We start from the raw sequence: 18834 nt of genomic DNA, 5'->3' as shown, positions 1-18834 counted from the left end.
CTGACCAGTTCATCCACATCGCATTGCCCTGTGATTGGGGGTGTGGGAACCTGGCGGCGAAGCTTTGGCATTTTGCGTTCTCCTTTGTGGCGAACATGTCTATCTCTGGATGACCCCACTTTTGGAAGTACGGTTGGAGTACTGATGGATGTATCTCCCACTCGTGCATCTGATGGCTGTGCCTGCTGAGCAGATCTGCCATTTGATTGTCCTTGCCCGGGAGATGCTCTGCCATGAGGAAGATGTTCCTCTGAATGGCCCACTTCCACATGCTCTGAGCCAGATGAGACAGCTGTGGAGAGTGTGTACCTCCCTGCTTCTGGATGTAGTACATGGCCGTCATGTTGTCCGTCCGGATCAACACAACCTTGTTGCACAGATGTACTTTGAACGCCTTTAGGGCCATGAAGATTGCCATCAGTTCCAACACATTGATGTGCATCTTCCTTTGCTGAAGTGTCCACAGTCCCTGCACAGTGTAGTGGAGTACATGCGCTCCCCATCCCTGGAGAGAGGCGTCCGTCGTCAGGATGATCTGTGGGACAGGCTCTTGGAATGGTCGGCCCTTGCAAAGGTTTTGTGGATTCCACCAATGCAGAGAGTTGTACGCCCGACCGCTCACCAACACTAGGTCTGTCAGTTGCCCATGAGCCTGAGTCCACTGACGTGCTAGGCACTCCTGAAGCGGACGCATATGTAGTCTCGCGTGCGGGACAATAGAGATGCAGGAGGCCATCATGCCTATCAACTGCATGAACACCCTCGCTGGAAGCGAGTGTTGGGGTCTGAATCGTTGGATCAGCGCCTGGATACTGGCGATTCTCACTGAATTCGGCTGCGCAGTGGCTGCCAGAGTGTCGATCGTCGCGCCCAGATACTGTCGCACGTGGGCGGGCTGGAGATGGGACTTTGGGTAGTTCAGAGAGAATCCCAGATCGTGCAGGAGGTGAATGGTGCGTGACACGTGGTCTACGCACTGCTGTTCCGTCTTTGCTTGAATGAGCCAGTCGTCCAGGTATGGAAAGACGTGGACGTGCTGGCGACGGAGATGCGCCGCCACAGTCGCTAGGCATTTCGTAAATACTCTTGGTGCCGTGGTGACCCCGAACGGCAGGACTCTGAACTGGTAATGCTGGTCTAAGATCGTGAATCTGAGATACTTTCGGTGGGAAGGATGCAGGGGAATATGAAAATAGGCATCCTTCAGATCCAGCGTAGCTAGAAATTCCCCCGGTTGAAGCAGGGGAAGCACCTGCTGCAATGTGAGCATATGGAAGTGCTCCGAGTTGATGTACCAGTTCAGGGGCCTGAGGTCCAGGATCGGTCTGAGTGATCCGTCCTTTTTGGGGATCAAAAAATACAGGGAGTAAACCCCTGTTCCCCGCTCTTGCAGTGGAACGAGCTCTATCGCCCCTTTTTGCAGCATGATTAGAACTTCTTGCTGCAACAAGGTCAAGTGCTCGCCGGACATAGCACGGCTTCTTGGCGGTATGTCCGGTGGAATGGACGTAAGTTCTAGACAGTACCCGTACTGGACAAGAGACCTCACCCACCTGTCCGTGGTGATGGACCTCCACGCCGGCAGGAACTGCTGGAGTCTCCCCCCGACAGGTGTCGTGTGATCGGGGGGCAGTGACAAGACGTCACTGCTTGTTGGTGGTGGTGGACCTGGAGCTATTGTTTCCACGTCCCCTGCCTTTGATATTATTGCCTCTGTAGCCACCCCTGCCCTTGTTGTTGTTATACGAGGGCTGGGTGTTACCCTTGTAGTATTGTGTGGACTGGGATGCCTGTCCCCTTGAGGTGCCTCTTGAATTGGAGCGGCGAAAGGAACCACCCCGAAACTGCTGACTTTGTAAAGCCCCCATAGATTTGGCAGTTTCTGTATCTTTTTTCATCTTTTCTAGGGAGGCATCCACCTCAGGGCCAAACAGATGGTCAGGATTAACTGTTTGACTCAATATCGTGGTTTGGATGTCGGGTTTGAACCCCGAGATTCGAAGCCAGGCATGGCGTCTAAGTAACACACTTGTATTGATAGCCCTGGAGGCACTGTCTGCCACATCTAGGGCACATTTGATGGATGCATTTGTAATGAGTTTACCCTCCTGAATGAGCATCTCTCCCGCCTCCTTGTATTGGTCAGGCAAGTGTTGCAGAATGGCCTCTAATGTGTCATAATGGGCCCTATCATAACGTGCAAGCAGGGCTTGGGTGTTAGAGATCCTCCAGATGTTAGCTGCCTGTGCAGCAATGCGTTTGCCTGATGCCTCAAAGATCTTGGACTCTTTGTCTGGGGGAGGAGCGTCACCAGTAGTCTGCGAGTTCGCCCTCTTCCGAGCGTTGGAAACCACCAGGGAGTCCAATGGCAGGTGTCCCTTAATATACGTGGGATCCGTGGGCGCCGCTTTATATTTCCTGTCGATGCGAGGGTTGACCACCCGCGCCCGGGTGGGCTCCTTGAAAACCTCCTGTGCATGTTTCAGCACCCCTTTAAGCATCGGTAGTGTCTTGACTTGCTTTTCGGCTACCGAGAAGGTGTCGACTAAGAAGTCCGCATCCATGGGGTCCGAGTGCAGTTCGACGTCATGGTTCGCTGCAGCTCTCTCTATTAAGGCATTGAAGGCCGCCGAGTCCTCTGTCGGGGACGTCTTGGCGGCGAAAAGTTGAGTGTCCTGACCCGACTGCAGGTCTTCTGCGTCGCCTCCTGCGGCCCAGGGCACATGCTCCTCTTCCGGATCCGAGTACGCAGGATAGGTGTACTCGGCATCGTCCTCGTCCGCATCAGGCGCGGGGGAATGCGTTGGCGAGTGTTCCCAGGCCTGTGGGGACACAGGTTCCATTAGAGCCGAAGAGTCCGCAGAGTACTTCTTGTTCTTGAGCGGAATCTTAAAAGGTTTCAAGGCCGGCTCCGACGTAATCTTTTGTTTGAGGAGCGACAATTTTCCAGTGTTGGCGTCGATGATCACCTCACGACGTTCCTCCACCGCAAGCGGCTGGAGCCGAAGCTTCGACACCACCAAGGCAGCTTTCGGCGTCAATACCTCCTTCGCGTGCCCCTGTTTCGGCGCGAAGGCCTTCGGCGCCGATTTGGGAGGAAGGGTAAAACGAATGGGCGTTAGCTCTTTAGTAGGCTTAGGCGTGAGCGTAGGCGCTACGGTGTCCTGAGCATGAACCTCAGTGGACTTCCGGATCCGCTGTAAGGAGTCCCCCACTTTTTTCGTAAAGGCTGCCGAGGGCTGAACCGGCTCGAGCGACCCCTCATCTTCGAGAGCCTGATCACCGGTAGACTTCTTCTTCGGCCCCGACGCCCCATGTCTAGGTGCGTCATCGGCCTGACGTTTCCTCGGAACCGTCTTCGGGTCCATGACCCCCTTCGGCGCCGACCCAGAGGGCTTCGGGTCGGCCATTTTGGCGTGGCTCTTCAAGTCGGCCATTTTGGTTTTCTTGGAAGTTGACGCCTCCAGAACCTTCTTCACCAGCGCAACTTTCAGTTTCGGTTTCGCATCCGAAGGTGCGTGACCCGTTGGCTTCACTTTCGTTTTCTTCAACATAAGTGATGGCTTAGAAATGTCCGTGACCGGGCCCGTAGGCGGGGACGTAGGACTCATAGTTAGATCTTGGGTAAGGCCCGAAGGCGATCCCTCGACCTGGGCCGCATGAAGGGGAATAACCCCTGAGTCTGTATGGAGATGCTCCTCCGAGCTATCTCCCATCGTGGCACAAGCCAGGTCGTCGTCTCCTACCTCGTCGGAGACTTCGGTATAGTCCTCCTCACCCGCGTCGTAGGGCTCCTCCTCGGACGCGGGCCCAGAGTCCGACCCTCGCACGTCGTCTTCTCCCTCGACAGATTCCTGGAAAATGTCATCTGGTGGGGGTGCCGAAGCAGACAACTGAGCCTGGAGCCGATTGGCCCGGCGAATCTTCAAAGTCTTCTTGCTTCGGAACTTCGAACACGCCATACAGGTGTCCTCGCGATGATCCGGTGACAAGCAGGTGTTGCACACAGGGTGCACGTCGAGGTGCGAATATTTAGAGTGACACAGCGGACACTTTTTGAACGGAGTCCGCTCCATAGCAAAGGGTGTAGTGTAGGCCCGTCCGCGTCGAAAGCACGTGGAAGGGCAGTAAGAGATCGGAGCTGAGAGTCAGAAAGAAAACCGTACGCAACTATACCGACGCCCAGCCTAAAGACCTTTTGGTCTCGAGAATAAAGTAGAACAACTATCGGTTCCGACAGAGGGAACCGAAACACATCCGAACCCAATGGCGGAAAAAAACAATCTGGGGATGGAGGCGATGCCCATGCGCACTGTAGTCCAGGGGAGGAGCCACCTATCTCGTGATACTTCGAAGACTCTTCCAGGACAACAATGTGCAATCATCCGGACCCAACACTAGGTGGCGGACTATGCACAGATATGAATTCAGCAGCCCACATGCCTCGAACATGGAGGTCCTGATTAGACCAGAGAGTGCTCATGACCCATTATCTCTAAAATGTGATATAAAGGGATGTTTACAATCGAGGGGTGGAACAGATATCATAACGGCATGCTTACTTATGTCACATGACTGTCGAAGATTAAAATTGGCATGGGTCTCCGAGGATGAGGGTATTATGGCCCAGATAAAGCAGAATCGAAGAATCCCTCTTAACCCTTTCCTACCTTGATTCCAGCAAGGCTAACCTCTCTGCTCTTACCGAGACTCACCAGTCCTTGTTCTCTAAGTTGAAAAGCTATTTTACGAAAAATATTAAAAGATCTAATGTCCCTCCAGTGTATAAAACCGCTAAATGGCATGATGGAGCATGTAGGCTAGCTTTTAGACACCTGTCCCAAGCAATTAGAATGGGTTCGACGTGGGAGGTAAGGGAGCGAAGGTTAGAATACAAGGCAATCCAACTTAAGGCAAAGAAGGCCTTTGATGAGAATGGATGGAGGGACTTATTGGAAGCAAGTAATGAGAAAAACTGGTCTCTGTTCTGGCACTTGATTAAATGAGGTAGTTGTTGTGCCTGCCAGCCCGCCCTAGTTAATAATGTCCCTCAAGAAGCCTGGGTGACACGATCAGACCCAATTCTCATCATCTGAAGATAGTTCTAGAAATTAGCACCCGTGTAGAGACGGATTTAGTTCTAACATTCTCTAAGACGGAAGTTGAGAGCCCTTGATTGTGTAGCAGCAGGCAGAGCACCTGGACCGGATTGCATTCCGGCAGATGTATTTAAGTCAGACCGGGAGAACTGGTTAAATTACATCCTTATTCTTGTTAATGGTTTGGCCAGAAGGGGCACCTATTCCTGAATCTTGGCGCGGGGCTGAAATTATCCCCATTTATAAAAAGGGGGATCGTGCTAGTCCAATTAATTATCGGCCCATAAGCCTAAAAGACACCATACAAAAAATTGTGGCTAGGGTAGTGCTAAGTAGGGTAAACAGTTGGATAGATGATAATTAAATCCTATCCACCTATCATGCTGGGTTTCAGTTTCACGTTGGTACTATCGATCACGTTTTTAGATTCAGGTTGATATACTGGAATACTGTGGTCCTAGCAGGGAGACACTTTGTGTTGCATTAGTAGACCTTAAATCTGCATTTGATCTAGTCCCCCGCCGCAAGATGTGGGACAAATTTAGGGAAGTAGAGATGCCTGCGGAGATCCTATCTTTTATTGTAAAATTACACGAGTCAACATATGCCCAAGTACGATGGGGTCAGCATGGTGAGCTAACAGATTGTTTTCCTGTGAGTAAGGGAGTACGACAGGGGTGCGTTTTGGCCCCTACTCTCTTCTCCTTGTTCATAAATAATGCTATTGCTTACTATACTGATTATCCAACGGACGCCCCTACTCTTGCTGGATCTAGGGTTCCGCTATTAATGTTTGCAGACAACACTTTAATCTGGTCTAAGACACAATCTGGTCTGCAGCGAGCCCTTGATCGATTTACTCTTTTTTGCAGTGACCATGGCTTAGCGGTTAATGTTGAAAAGACAAAGTACATGGTCGTGCATAGGCATAAAATAGTGAAGGCTAGAGTAGAAATGAATAATAAGTCCTAGGAACAAACAGACTCCTTTACATATCTGGGCATCACTATGGGCAAACGTATGAACTGGAAGCCACTTACTAGTTTTAAGGCATAATACATTAGCAGGAGCCCTTTTAAAAGAATTCAGGTTATCCCAGACCAAACCAGTTGGACCGGCCCTCGCCATATATCAAGGAAAGGAGTTAGAGCATCAATCTATGGGGCAGAACTATGGGGCTTTGAAAATTTAGCTCCATTAGTTGTAGCTCAGAATACATTTTTGCGGTCTTTGACCGGCCTCCCTCAATCTTCTCCTCTTAGGCCCTTACTTCTAGATCTAGGGTGTATCTCTTGAGAAAGCTGTGGGTTTTAGACCGCTTGCTTATTGGCGCGGACTTTGGACTACTCCAGAGTTAGCGCCCTATGCTAAAGCTGTTAAGTTTACTAGAGAAGCTGATAAATGTAATAAAATTATGTGGTTACGAGAGATTAAGGCAACATTATCAGATATGGGCCTTATTCATTTGTGGGAGGACCCCGAAGGGAATTCTTTCCCATCCAAACAAGATTTCAAAGCCATTTATAGGGATATGGTTTATCAAAAGTCTCTGTCCTTGGTCTCTGGTGCATCCCTTACTGGCCTCTTTCTTGATTTTAAATGCAAATACAGGTTGGAGGCCTACTGGGATATTACATGCCCCGGAGATCGAAAATTATTTCATCAATTTAGAGTTGGCACTCTCCCACTAAAACCTTTTATGAAAAGGGGGGGGGAGAGAGTCCAAGACACAAAATGTCACAATTGTGTAACTCAGGATGATACTTTATCACATGTCCTGTTTGTGTGCACTTCATATAAGGGCCCTCGACAGAAGTGGCTTAAACCGGTCTGTAAAATGATCGGAACAAGATCTTGCCATATGGCTCTGCATATCCTAAAAACAGATACTACTGAGGTCATAGCTATCTAAGACTACATTTTTGAGCTGGACTTGGGCACTTAGACGGAATAATTTGCAAGGCACAATGTAACCGGATGTATTGTGTAACCGCATTCTCTAGGTTTTCTATGAGCAAAATTAGTAAAAAATAAAAAACAAAAAAAAAGTCACCAACTATGTTTAGCCTTGTATTGCATTTGGACTGCTTCTTACTTCGAAGTGTTTTATATTATTACAATATATTTGTTCATTTAACACCACTGGTATCTTTTTTTTAAACAAAATTTGTGTTGCTGTGTGTTTTTACATATTTATTGTATTGTTTAAATGTGTCTTTTATGATTGATTTGATCGAATAATGACAGAAATTGAAATACAAAGTACCACTCCCCAAAATGAGTGCTGGTGGACCCAGTCTGCAACTAGGGCAAGATGTAAGCACTGGAAAAATCTGCCCGATTGTTTATAAAGGAGAGTGCATACAGAATTACTGTTTTGAGCGCACCGAGGAAGCTTATAGAAATTTATTTTCCATTTAGCATCATAAACATCAATTCCATTGTTCTACTCATTACCTTAACAGTCTTTTACAGTTAGGAACACTAAGTTTACCATAAATCCAGCACACTCCTACGAGTTCCAGCACTGCAGCGAACAAGATGCCCCATCCAGCACAAAAATGATCAATCAAACCGACCCAGAAAATTCCTGCCTGTAAAGATAACAAAACATGTTTTTCAAGTATTTGAACCACAAAGTAGAAAGCATTTCAATACTAAAATTGGACTTAAATGTTTCCTTAATTTATAAAACATAAGAGGCGGCTCCTCCGCAATGGCAGAGGAGCATCGCCCCACTGACTGAGCAAGGAGGTAAAAAATAAAACTATCTACTATAGTTGTTTTAATTTTCATTTGCTGGATTTGAGCCAGTGTGTGCAGGGAGGGATGGGGCCAGGGCCATGGGAGGGGGAGATGGAGTGGTTTGTGCACTTACAGTACACGTGTGTTTGGCCAGTCAGCTCCAACGGGTTGTATTGAACAGCCTGGTTGGAGAAACAGCACAAACTCCCTGTCCTGAGTGGAGCATCAAAGCAGCCCACAAAGGCCAATCCCTGCTCGGATCTCATATCATGAGAGCAGCGCGGGAATTTCACAGGGAATCTCTGCTGCTGGCCCATTGTCTGCTAGGACCAAGAAGCAGTAGAACACAGAGGCACGAGGAGTGATGTAGCCTGCAGCTTCAGGTGTTTCTTTTTTTCCATCATTAAGCTCCCCAAGCTCACTCTACCGCGCTCCCCACCCCACCAAATCTTAATTTTGTTGGCCACCTCTGACCAACCACTGCAAAATCCATTGGGCCTCACCTTTTTAGTGAAGATTTTTCTGTATTGTAATTCTAAGAGCCCGATTCACAAAGGTAAACTTACACTGTAGAGTACATTTATGATTGTTTGCTATTCACAAAGGGATTTAGGAGTAGATAGGACGGTACTATTGTTTTATGTGCAGAGACTACGCACTTGTAAATATAGTACTAAATCCATTTGTGAATATCAAACAATCAAACTTACACAAAAGTATAAATTTACCTTTGGGAATCAGGCTCTAAAATTCTGAGGTCCTGTTTCCAAGTGGGGTGCTTGGAGATGGGATATTACCCCCGCCCAGTAAATATTAACATTTTGGGTTGAGTGTTTACTGAACACACTTAATATTTCCTCTTAGGAGTTCATACACAAATTGTGGCAGACCATGTGAAAGTTGATGAATATCACACCTGGATTCTTCATGTATTGGTATTATAGGGCCTTCCTCCCTAGTAAATTGCGAGGTTCTGGCAATGACTTCACACTGTCGCTATGTTCAAGAAGGGGATACACCAAACATAGGGATTATAAATCCCACTTAAAATGGAAACTAAATGTGTATGGTGTCTTTCTTTCCACTAAACTATATTCTAAACCAATATGAATAGCCTTTCTCTACACCATCATTTAATTTGGGATGCATCCTACCCGCCCTCACCAATATAATACACTCACCATTCCCTGCACTACCTGCCCGATCTCCATGAAGGGACTGCTGCAAGAAGTTTATAGTACCCACACACCTACATGTGTGTAGGTGTTCCTCTACTATTGTGTAGATGCTCCAATTAACAGTGCACTTTCAGTGTGGGTGTGGCGGACACTTGCAGAAGGGATGCTGAAGCATACCGACCAGCAGACACCATTTATCTCATTAGCGAGAACAGCGGTCCAATGACGCAGGCATGTCACAAGAGCTCAGGAGATGGATTTGCTAAAGCTAGACATTGCAACAGTAAGGCAGAATGGAATGTAAAAGTCAGCTATCAGTAGCATGCTGATAATTCCATATGTCTTTGGTGTCCTCACGTTGGTTTCCCCAATTAAATGGCGGAAGAAAACGATGACCATATTTAATTTTATAGGGGACATAATTCACGAAGTATAGGAGTTGGGATCAAGTATAGAAACCACATTCCAAAGTATTTTCCCCAGAGACATACATGCAAGTCAGAATTGCAGAGCATTCTTTTGTATAATCAGTTTTGTTAGTTTCTAACCTTTCCTTACATTGTCAATGTTTCTAATTACATCCATATTTGTTTAGAAAACTTTTGTACTTACAAACTATTTTAAAATATGATTTTTTTAGTTCAAATATTTACTTGATTATATAAAAGAGAAGTATATTGCTAATACAACCAATCAGAATCAAGAAATAGAATACATTAGTGCCCAATAATTTAAGAATTAAAAAAAAAAAAAGATTTCATAACAGAAGTCAGTGGATGGATAAAAAGAAATGAATAATAAGTATATATATATATATATATATATATATATATATATATATATATATATATATAAATAAAATTCATCAAAAAACAATACAAAACCCAGAGATATGGCGTGGGCAAAATCACTATATATCCTGACAGAGGCATATATTAGTTATATTGTTTAATAGGTGAGATCAAACAGCAAGATAAAATGGGGAAGGAAAAAAAAGAAAGTGGGGAAAGACAGAAGGAGGAAAAGAAAGGAGTCAAAGAGGTAAAAGGAGACATCTGCTTGAGTGAAATAAATTAAGAAATGGAATCAAAGGGATACTGAGGTACCAACCCTTGAGAAGACAAGTTCATATAGTTGTCCAAAGACCACCATACGTTACTAGAAATGAAAGGGGAGCAATGCTTGTTCTCAACCAAAGTATGAGCTCCACGAAGGTATGAGACCCATACTCACCATGTATGAGAAGATGGGCGATGAAAGGATTTCCATTCTGTTTATAGGATTTTAAAAGCAATGCCTAAGAGTAAATCTTTTAGCTCCAGACCCGTATTATCAAGGGGTGGATGAATAACTGTAGCCCATGGACCCAATAGAATCATAGGTAGAGAAAGATCTATAGATACGTTAAACATCACTGATAAGAGTTTCTGTATCTGGCCCAGAAAGGTTGCAGTAATGTACATTCAAAAACATATGTTTATGGGTACCTGGTACTAAGTTACAGTTCCAACAAAGATTGGAATCAAGTTTCAACTAGTATAAACGAGCTGGGGGTCAATGAAGGAGATTTAATGTAAAGAATTTAGATTGAATAAGTGAAGGAGCAATTTTATTGTGTGGAGACTATTTCCTAATCAGTTGCCAAATATCCTGAGAAATAGGTTTAAAAATGGCATCTGCAAAAGGATGGGACCATTTGACATACATGATTGTAGATTCTGAAGGGAGTGGAGTGGATAAAAATGTATAACGTTTAGACACAGTATGGCTTGAGTGAAAACATGTAGAGAAAAGTGATACAATAACCGAATCTGTAAAGTGGGATAATTTCGAAAGTTTGACCTTCAATTTAAAAAAAAAAAAATAATCCATGTTACTGAGGTTATATGTTTTGGCTAAGAACGAAGGAAGCGGGTCATGATCGGAATCATAAAGATCCTTCACAAATCTGACAGTTAGCAGCTCACGAAGAGGCCGTAATAGGATCGATATCAGTACCAAGTTTAGGATTGTGCCATAAAGACAGTGGTGGATCCTCCATGGGGGCGTTTGGGCGCTGCCCCACTCCTTTCTCGCCGTGCGAGAAGGCAGAAACAAGTAGTAGAGAACTACCATTTGTTTCTGCCTTCTCGCACGGCAAGAAAGCAGAAGTTCCTGCTTGTGGGAGGGGTTACTCGAGGCCAGGGGTAGTGGCTTTCCCCACTGTTAATACTGTCTGTTTGGGCAGCCTGAGAGGCTGTCCAAACAGACAGTATTAACTGTATTAATAACAGCGGGTAAGCTGCTCCCCCCTGCCCTCGAGTAACTCCTCCAACTCTCCCTGTTTTCTGTATGCTGCAGCATACAGAGAAATGACGGGGTGTTGTGGCAGCCAGCCGAACCAATCACAGCGCTGTGCTGGAGGGGAGGGAGGCTGCCTGGCTTCCTGCGTGATGACTAATTCAACAGGACGTCTGGAGTCGGAGCTAACTTGAAGGCGGGAAGCGGAAGGTAAGGCAAGTTAAGTTTATTGAATTTGTTTTATCATTTTCAATACCCAAATAATATTTTCACACTGGCTTGATTTTTGCAAAACTGGTAAGAGGGCAGTTGAATGTACTCTGAGCAGTTTATCACTTCTTTTATCTTCGGTTTTATCTCCCTTTGCTAAAAATCTGCTACATACTTTAAGCCCTGAGATAGTCTAATTGTGTAATCCAACCTCTACCGTAATACAGATTGTGTTTTGCATTCTTTACATTTTCGGGTCACAAAAAGATTAAAGAAACAAAATTCCTTGACTTGCCTTCACATCTGGATTTATGTCTCGTCCTTTTGTGCCATAAGTGAACATTCTTGGAAATGGGATGCCTAATGGTTGTTTAAGGTTTTCATTGTGAAGCATCACCTTGTGCACTGGGAACAGAGAGACGACAATGGAATTTTGGTAGTTGTTTTAACAGTATGTGTTTTATCAGGCCGTGACAGATAGTTTAATGAAAATTGAAGGGTCATGTGAAGAAATGCGAGGTGCACCCTTGATGCGTTCATGCTTGCTGGCTGCGCTTGCTCGCCACAGTGCGCCGTCCACAACTTTTACGCCCCGCCACTTTCAAATGTCACCAGCAGCGACTGCTAAAGAGGACCATCTTGATGAATAGTTTGGATACTTTTTTTGTCAATATATTTTAGTGCATTAATCGGATCTTGTATTATACGCCGAGAATGATCAAATCCAAGTTTAGAAGCTGTAAGAAAGGAAGTAGTTGAATAGGGAGTACACAGCTCACATTCAATATTAAGCAAAGGTGGTAAATGGTGGTAGTTCGGTAAGAATCAAAACGCACCTAGAGATGCAAGCAAAGTGATCTGATACAAGTTCCAATCTAGAAAATTACATCCGCCCAGGATAGAAGGTTTCCTAAGGTGTTTAGAAGCAATTCTAGCTCTCATAATTCCATAGAATTTTGAAGAAATTTAGTCAATCTCATGGAAGGTAGAAGAAAACTTTAGGTAATATTGAGGATAACAAATTAATTATTGGGGTTGTCGTGGTGGGCCTCAGCAAGGTCTACCAGTGCTAGAGGTTCGCCCTTCTCTGCACAAAGTCCTCAGACCAATAAGAAAGCAGTTGGCACGAAAACTGGAATATAAAACAGAGTACTTTATTAACTCATGAGGTGAAACTACATTCACACAACACCCTTCGGTAATGTATGAAGTAGCACCCTGAACTGAAGGAGCATGGTCCTTTTATACCCACATAGGGGCTCAAAAGAAGGCGGTACAAGTATAACAAAGGTTTTAAGTACATATAAGGTCAAACAGAAAATGTACAATCAACAAGTGGGAGGAGCTAACAGTTGCTAATTCTAGTACACACATCCTGACAGTTACAGAGTAATAGCTGCAAAGACAGCTGCAAGCTTAACTGAGCATGTGCAAAGCAGAAGTGGCTAAATATACCTTGTCACTAGGCAGAATACAAGAGCAGACGACAAAGGTAGGACAGAGCACATGGTGAGCACGAGGTAGCGCATAGCATAAAACATGGCTGCTAAATCCAAGATGGCTTCAACTAGATGCTAACCCAGATCTCTGCCAAATTACAACAGACAACCCTTTTATTTATTTTACTTTTAAGGCGCAGCTACCCACACAGGGTTTCCCGGCGCCAAGGTATAGATTAAAAGAATGAAAAGAGAACAAAAAGCAGAATATTGCAGAAAGAGCCATGTCTTGAGGCCTTTACGAAAGTTGAGATAAATGGTTTCAGTTTTCAATGAGGTAGGCAGGGAATTCCAGATCGTCGGGCCTAAGTGGGAGAACGAGCGACCACCCATTCTCTCCAACTTAATTCTGGGAATCACAAAATCGCCTTTACAGGAAGACTTGAGAGAACGAGTGGGATAATACGCATGAATGAGTTCCTGTAAATATAAAGGAGCATTAGCTGAAGCTCAAGACTTTAGCTTAGCTTAAGACATTAGCATTAGCTTAGCACATTCGCATTAGCTGAAGACATTCTTTCATTTGGGCTAATCTAGGTTCATATCTTGTATATTAATGTTCATCATCTCAGTGACCTCTTTAACAAGTGTTGGGATTTCATTTCTGCAACATTTCTCTTAGCAGGTGTACAAGCAGTGATGCACATAGAGCAAAGCATGGGACCACATTGAACACATACACATCATGTAAATAGTATCAATAGTATAATACATAGGATAGTCAGTAGCTCCCAGCCCCAAGTGACCAAGTGTCCAGAACCAGGTCGAAAAAGTCCATGTACCAGTCTCTGGGTGAATCTCTGCAGCGATTTTATGCAGTTGTGATAGTGCATCATATACTGAAGGTGAGTGATCTGGTACAAACACACAACAGCTGCTACCGATGATGCGGCATGCACCACCTCGATCAACCAAAATCACATCAAGAACCATACGATTTTGGAGTGCTACAATCCTTGCAATCTGCAGCTCTTCTGTAATGTTCCCAAGTGCCATTACTGTCCGATTGGTGACAGCTTCCACAACTGGAGTCAATCTCCTTATCTTTCTACTGTTCAATGCAGCACCCACAAAGAAAACCAAACCCAAATTAAAGTCGACATATTGTTGCAAAGTGGTGTCAGTCTGATCAACCTCATCTGTACTTCTTGTTCTTTTGTATCTGTTCTTGGAAATATCGTTATACAGTTTGAAATCTCGGTGATACGATGGAGGGGCCAGGAACACAGGAGGTAACAGAAATGATACATAATACACTCCAGACCATCCAATTGGGAGTTGAGAATATCCCTTATTACCACATACAAAATATGTATTCTGCGATGATGTAAAACTACTATTATTAGCACCTTCAATAGTCACTGTTACAGTACATTCACTCCTTCCCACTGCAATTTTCCCAATACATTCTATACATAAATATGCTTTAGCTCTGGTCACAGGAATCACAAATGGTCCAGTGTTCTTTAGAGTTCTAGTGTTCGTGAAAACATATGGTACAGAATTATTGTCCGGTTGATATTCTTCCCATTTAGTTCCTTTAGCTTGTGGGTAACCATCGTCATTGGGATAACAAACTTCATTAAGATGATAGTTAATCCTTTCAACTGTCGCTTTCTTTGAAGCAATCAAAAGCGCAAACAAAGCATAACAAGAACCGTTGTGAGAAATGCGAGGAGGAATAAAAAGGTCCCCCCTTTCTTTTGGTGAGCAGGTATCATACCACACACCCAACAGTCGGTGGTATTTGTGGCATTATGCGTATGATGAAACATTTGAATGAAGGTGTTTAAGTAGGATTGTCGATGCTTCTGCTCATGATAGGGAAGCGAAATATATTGATGCTCATCCAGTGCAGGAGTAGTGGCAATAAGCAATTGTCGAGCAGGAGCCACTTCCTCAACAAACCAGGTTATTGCTGCTATAGCCACCGTAGCAACAACAAATCCTACAGCACAAGTGATCTTAGCAACAGTTGATCTTTCAGCAGACATGATCACTTTGTTGTTAAAAACAATCGCTGGAGCACTTATCCCTCGGCAGCCATTGATTTCTTCACAGAGGGCCAAGACGGGTGTCACTTCACAGGACTGATTCTCCCCCCCCACCTGCCGCATCCGCACTCCGTTTCACTAACCCAGGGCGGTTTCTCAACATGCCTATTTCAGCAATGCAGATTCTTTCGTTGGTATCAGTTGGCATCGCGATGCTCCAGGGATCGTGTGGTCCGGGAAGACTCCCTCAGATTCGGGGTGGTATGTGCCTTTAGTAAATGGATAGAGGCGTATCCTACAAAGGATGATTTAGCTCTTACTACAGCGAAGGTGCTTTTAAAAGAGTTTTTCCCTAGATATGGTGTTTGCCAAATTTTGTGGAGTGACAACGAACCTCATTTTGTTGGGCAAGTTGTTGAGCATGTTCTGAAAGGATTAGGGATCAAACTGAAATTCCATGCAGTTTTCCACCCACAATCAGCAGGATTAGTGGAGGTATAACGCTACTTTGAAATTGAAATTAGCGAAAATATTTGCTTCCACGTCTCTGAAATGGCCAGATGCGCTACCTTTGTCATTGTTGTCCATAACATCGGTGCCACATTCACGATCTGAGCTTATGCCATATGAGGTGGTATTTGGGAGACCAATGAACATTTGGGGAGTTCTTAAACCCCGCCCCGTACACGATGTACCTAGTGTTCTGATTAACGATTTGGCACAGTTAACCGACAGTTTGATCTCTATTCATCAACCGGTTTGAGAAGCTCTTCCTGACAGATCTACAGGTGAGGCCCACAAACTCCGTTCTGGAGACCACGTAATGGTCAAGGTGTTCGTCACTCGAACCGCTGTCCTCGTTGCTAGGAGCACTTGCTCCGGTCCTCGCCACCTCGGCTCCAAGCTGTTCGACCTCTCGAAGACCTTGATCACTAGAATATACTTTAAGTTGTTGCAACGTTCGAGTTGGATATAATCAATTTGCAAAACTTCAAAAAGGTGCAGTTGGTGTAACAAACCCTCCTGTAGGAGTCAGTGTCCCTTTTCCAGGATTGCACTGCCAACAGATCAAACAAGACTGTACTACTCTTAGCTGTGCATGCAATTTCTGGATGCTCCCAATCTTGCGTAAGCAATTTCGTTAATCGCTAGAGCTCCAACATGTGCCAGCCCATGTGCCATTCAAACCATAGGCTGTAAATAAGCAGCAGGCAATTTCCACTTATCCATCTCTTAGTTGCGCCAACAGCCCTCATCGTCTAACATTCCTTTTTTAGACCATTGCTCAAGTTCTTCCACAGAGGCAGATCTCTGTATATCTAATACCTCTTCTCTAGCATCATGCCAATGCTCAGCTTGTGATTTCACTACGTACTTGGATGTAGTACTTCGTTGCATTACAGTCTCACGAGCTATGCGATCTGCAAAGGCATTGCCTTGTCCTATCTTATCAGTCACTTACTTGTGTGCACTGCACTTCACAATAGCTAATTTCTTTGGATATGTCAGCGCAGTCAAAAGATTATGCACTAATTCTCTATGCATTATCTGCATCCCGTGGGACGCAAGAAAGCCTCTTTCCTTCAAAAGTAGGCCAAAATCACTCCAAAAGCATAGCGGCTATCCGTATAGACGTTCAAACACAAATCAGTGCTAAGTTCACACGCTTGTTTCAAAGCTATTAGCTCAGGTGCTTGAGCCGACTTCTGTGGTAAACGAGCGGTCTCCACTACTTTCTCAAGTGTCGTAATTGCATATGCAGCTGAAGTCGCGCCATCTGGTAACTTCAAACAAGACGCATCAACCCACAGTTCCCCATCTACATCTGAAAGGGGCGTATCAAATCGACGCAACCCTTTGTCTGTTCCTCAGTAAGGAAGAAACAATCGTGAAACTCCTGTGGCTGAGTCCGAGTCGCTGGATATGGCAACAACGTAGCTGGGTTCAGTGTCGCACATCTCTTCAGTGTAATGTGAGGGGCTAACAGTGTCAACTCGTATCCGGTCAAGAGAGCACTAGTCAAATGTTGCGTCCTAGTCTGATTCAAAAGGGCATCGATCGCATGGGGTACTTGCACCAACAGTTTGTGACAAAACTATCCCTTCGCTCGGACGTATGGACACAGCTGTTGCTGCAACTGAACGGAAGCACCCAGGCAATGCACAAGCAACAGGGTCAAGAACTGCTGAAAAATATGCACAGGGACGCTGCTTGTCACCATGTGTCTGTACTAAAAACGGACAATGCACACCCATCTTTCTCATGTACATAGAGTGTAAAAGCCTTTGTATAATCTGGAGTGCCTAACACTGGTGCAAAACAAAGCTTGTCATAGCTGACGAAAAGCATCCTGGCATTCATCTGTCCATGGAAGGGGCATTGGGGTGTTTTTAGTCAAAAGCACTAACAAGGGTTTAACAATGTGTGAACAACTTAATATCCATTGCCTGCAAAACAAAGTCGGACTAATGAATGTACGGACATCTTTCTGAGGAGAAGGTACTGGTGTGTCTAAAATTGCTTGAATGCGATCTAGTGCAAGTGCACGACCCTCCTTAGACAGAAGGGTGACCTAAGTAGGTAACCTTCGGTCTACAATATTTCAATTTCTTCCGTGACACTTTATGGTGGTGTGTAGCAAGAAAATAAAATAAAGACAAAGTACATTTTTCACACTGTTCAGGTGTATTGGCTGCCAACAAGATGTCAACATTGTATGAGAAATATATACTCCCTCCACATTTGTTTTCAATCTGAATCCCTCAGTCAGAAGGGACCTTTCCTGAGGCGCCCAAAAACGTGCAAAAGTTTACTTTAGGATTACCCATAGGAAGCAACTAAAACTGAAGGTGTGCCACACCATCTATATATATTTGTTAACTTTTCTGGTAACCCAGTGTGAGCACCCCGTTAAGATGTCCTTTGAAGAAATCTCAAATATTATGGTGAACTGAGACGATACTTTTGGCTTCGATTCCGAAGAAACGAATCGGATCTACTCACTTGTCAAGGAAGTGGAACCAACCTCGACAAGCACATTTTCTAACCCAAGCATGTTGAGACAACTTTTATACACATGCAAACGCATCATTAACCAACGTTTACACGCTGGGACTTTGATCCGGTATCATAAAGATCAACGAATCCCTAGAGGATTACGCATCGCCCTAAAGCCTACTCTATGTAGGAACAACCCGAAGTTCACTGAACGCTGGTACGCTATCTTGAACCGTTGTTCCTTAGACCTAATCCTTTTAATTGTCGAAGAACTGTCCAAAGTCATTAATGATTAAGAGAAAGAAATTGGCAAGATTTCACAGAATTTGGAGAAAAACATGAGTAAAGATGAATTCGACAAAGCCCTCGAGGACATTAACATCCAGTTGGACACGTATCCCAAAGAAATAAATGATAGAAAGATAAGGAAATATAAAAAAGAGACAATGGATTACAAATTGGGGGAGGTGTACAGTTGGGCAGAGGTCTATGCCCAACGAAGACAGCAAAGACCTTTCACCAACCAGTCATCTGATGAAGGCAGCTCTTCAGATGGATCAACAGTCTTTAAACGTGGTCAACCACAGGGGAGACCGCAAAGAACGACCGCCCAGGAGAGAGGTGGAGAATACAACCTAGTCCGTTCCCACTACTTCCCAGGTTCCTTTTTTAGAGAAAGGTCCAACTGTCACCGTAGAACCAGGAGGGGTAGAAACTGCAGTCACCGCTACAGCAACGTCTATAGCACAGGCAACCAGGAGCAAAAGAGTTTAGTTATCAATATTTCAAAAACTCCATTGTCTACCAACCAAATGAACGTGTTACAGAAAGG

The 18834-nt window shown here is 44.8% G+C and overlaps 1 protein-coding gene across 2 annotated transcripts in view; it reads right to left on the bottom strand.

Annotated features, from left to right (window-relative positions):
- LOC147718733 (sodium- and chloride-dependent neutral and basic amino acid transporter B(0+)-like) overlaps positions 1-18834 on the bottom strand; it is a 367624-nt gene that overhangs the window by 46079 nt on the left and 302711 nt on the right. For both annotated transcript variants that reach the window (XM_086966770.1, XM_086966769.1), the window contains exon 12: positions 7594-7693. In XM_086966770.1, the coding sequence (XP_086822896.1) occupies positions 7594-7693 (100 nt within the window). The remainder of the gene's footprint in view (positions 1-7593; positions 7694-18834) is intronic.

The sequence above is a fragment of the Lissotriton vulgaris genome, chromosome 4_1 (assembly GCF_964263255.1).
Source record: "Lissotriton vulgaris chromosome 4_1, aLisVul1.2, whole genome shotgun sequence".
Lineage (NCBI taxonomy): Eukaryota > Metazoa > Chordata > Amphibia > Caudata > Salamandridae > Lissotriton > Lissotriton vulgaris.
This window is presented reverse-complemented; position numbering and strand designations above follow the sequence as displayed.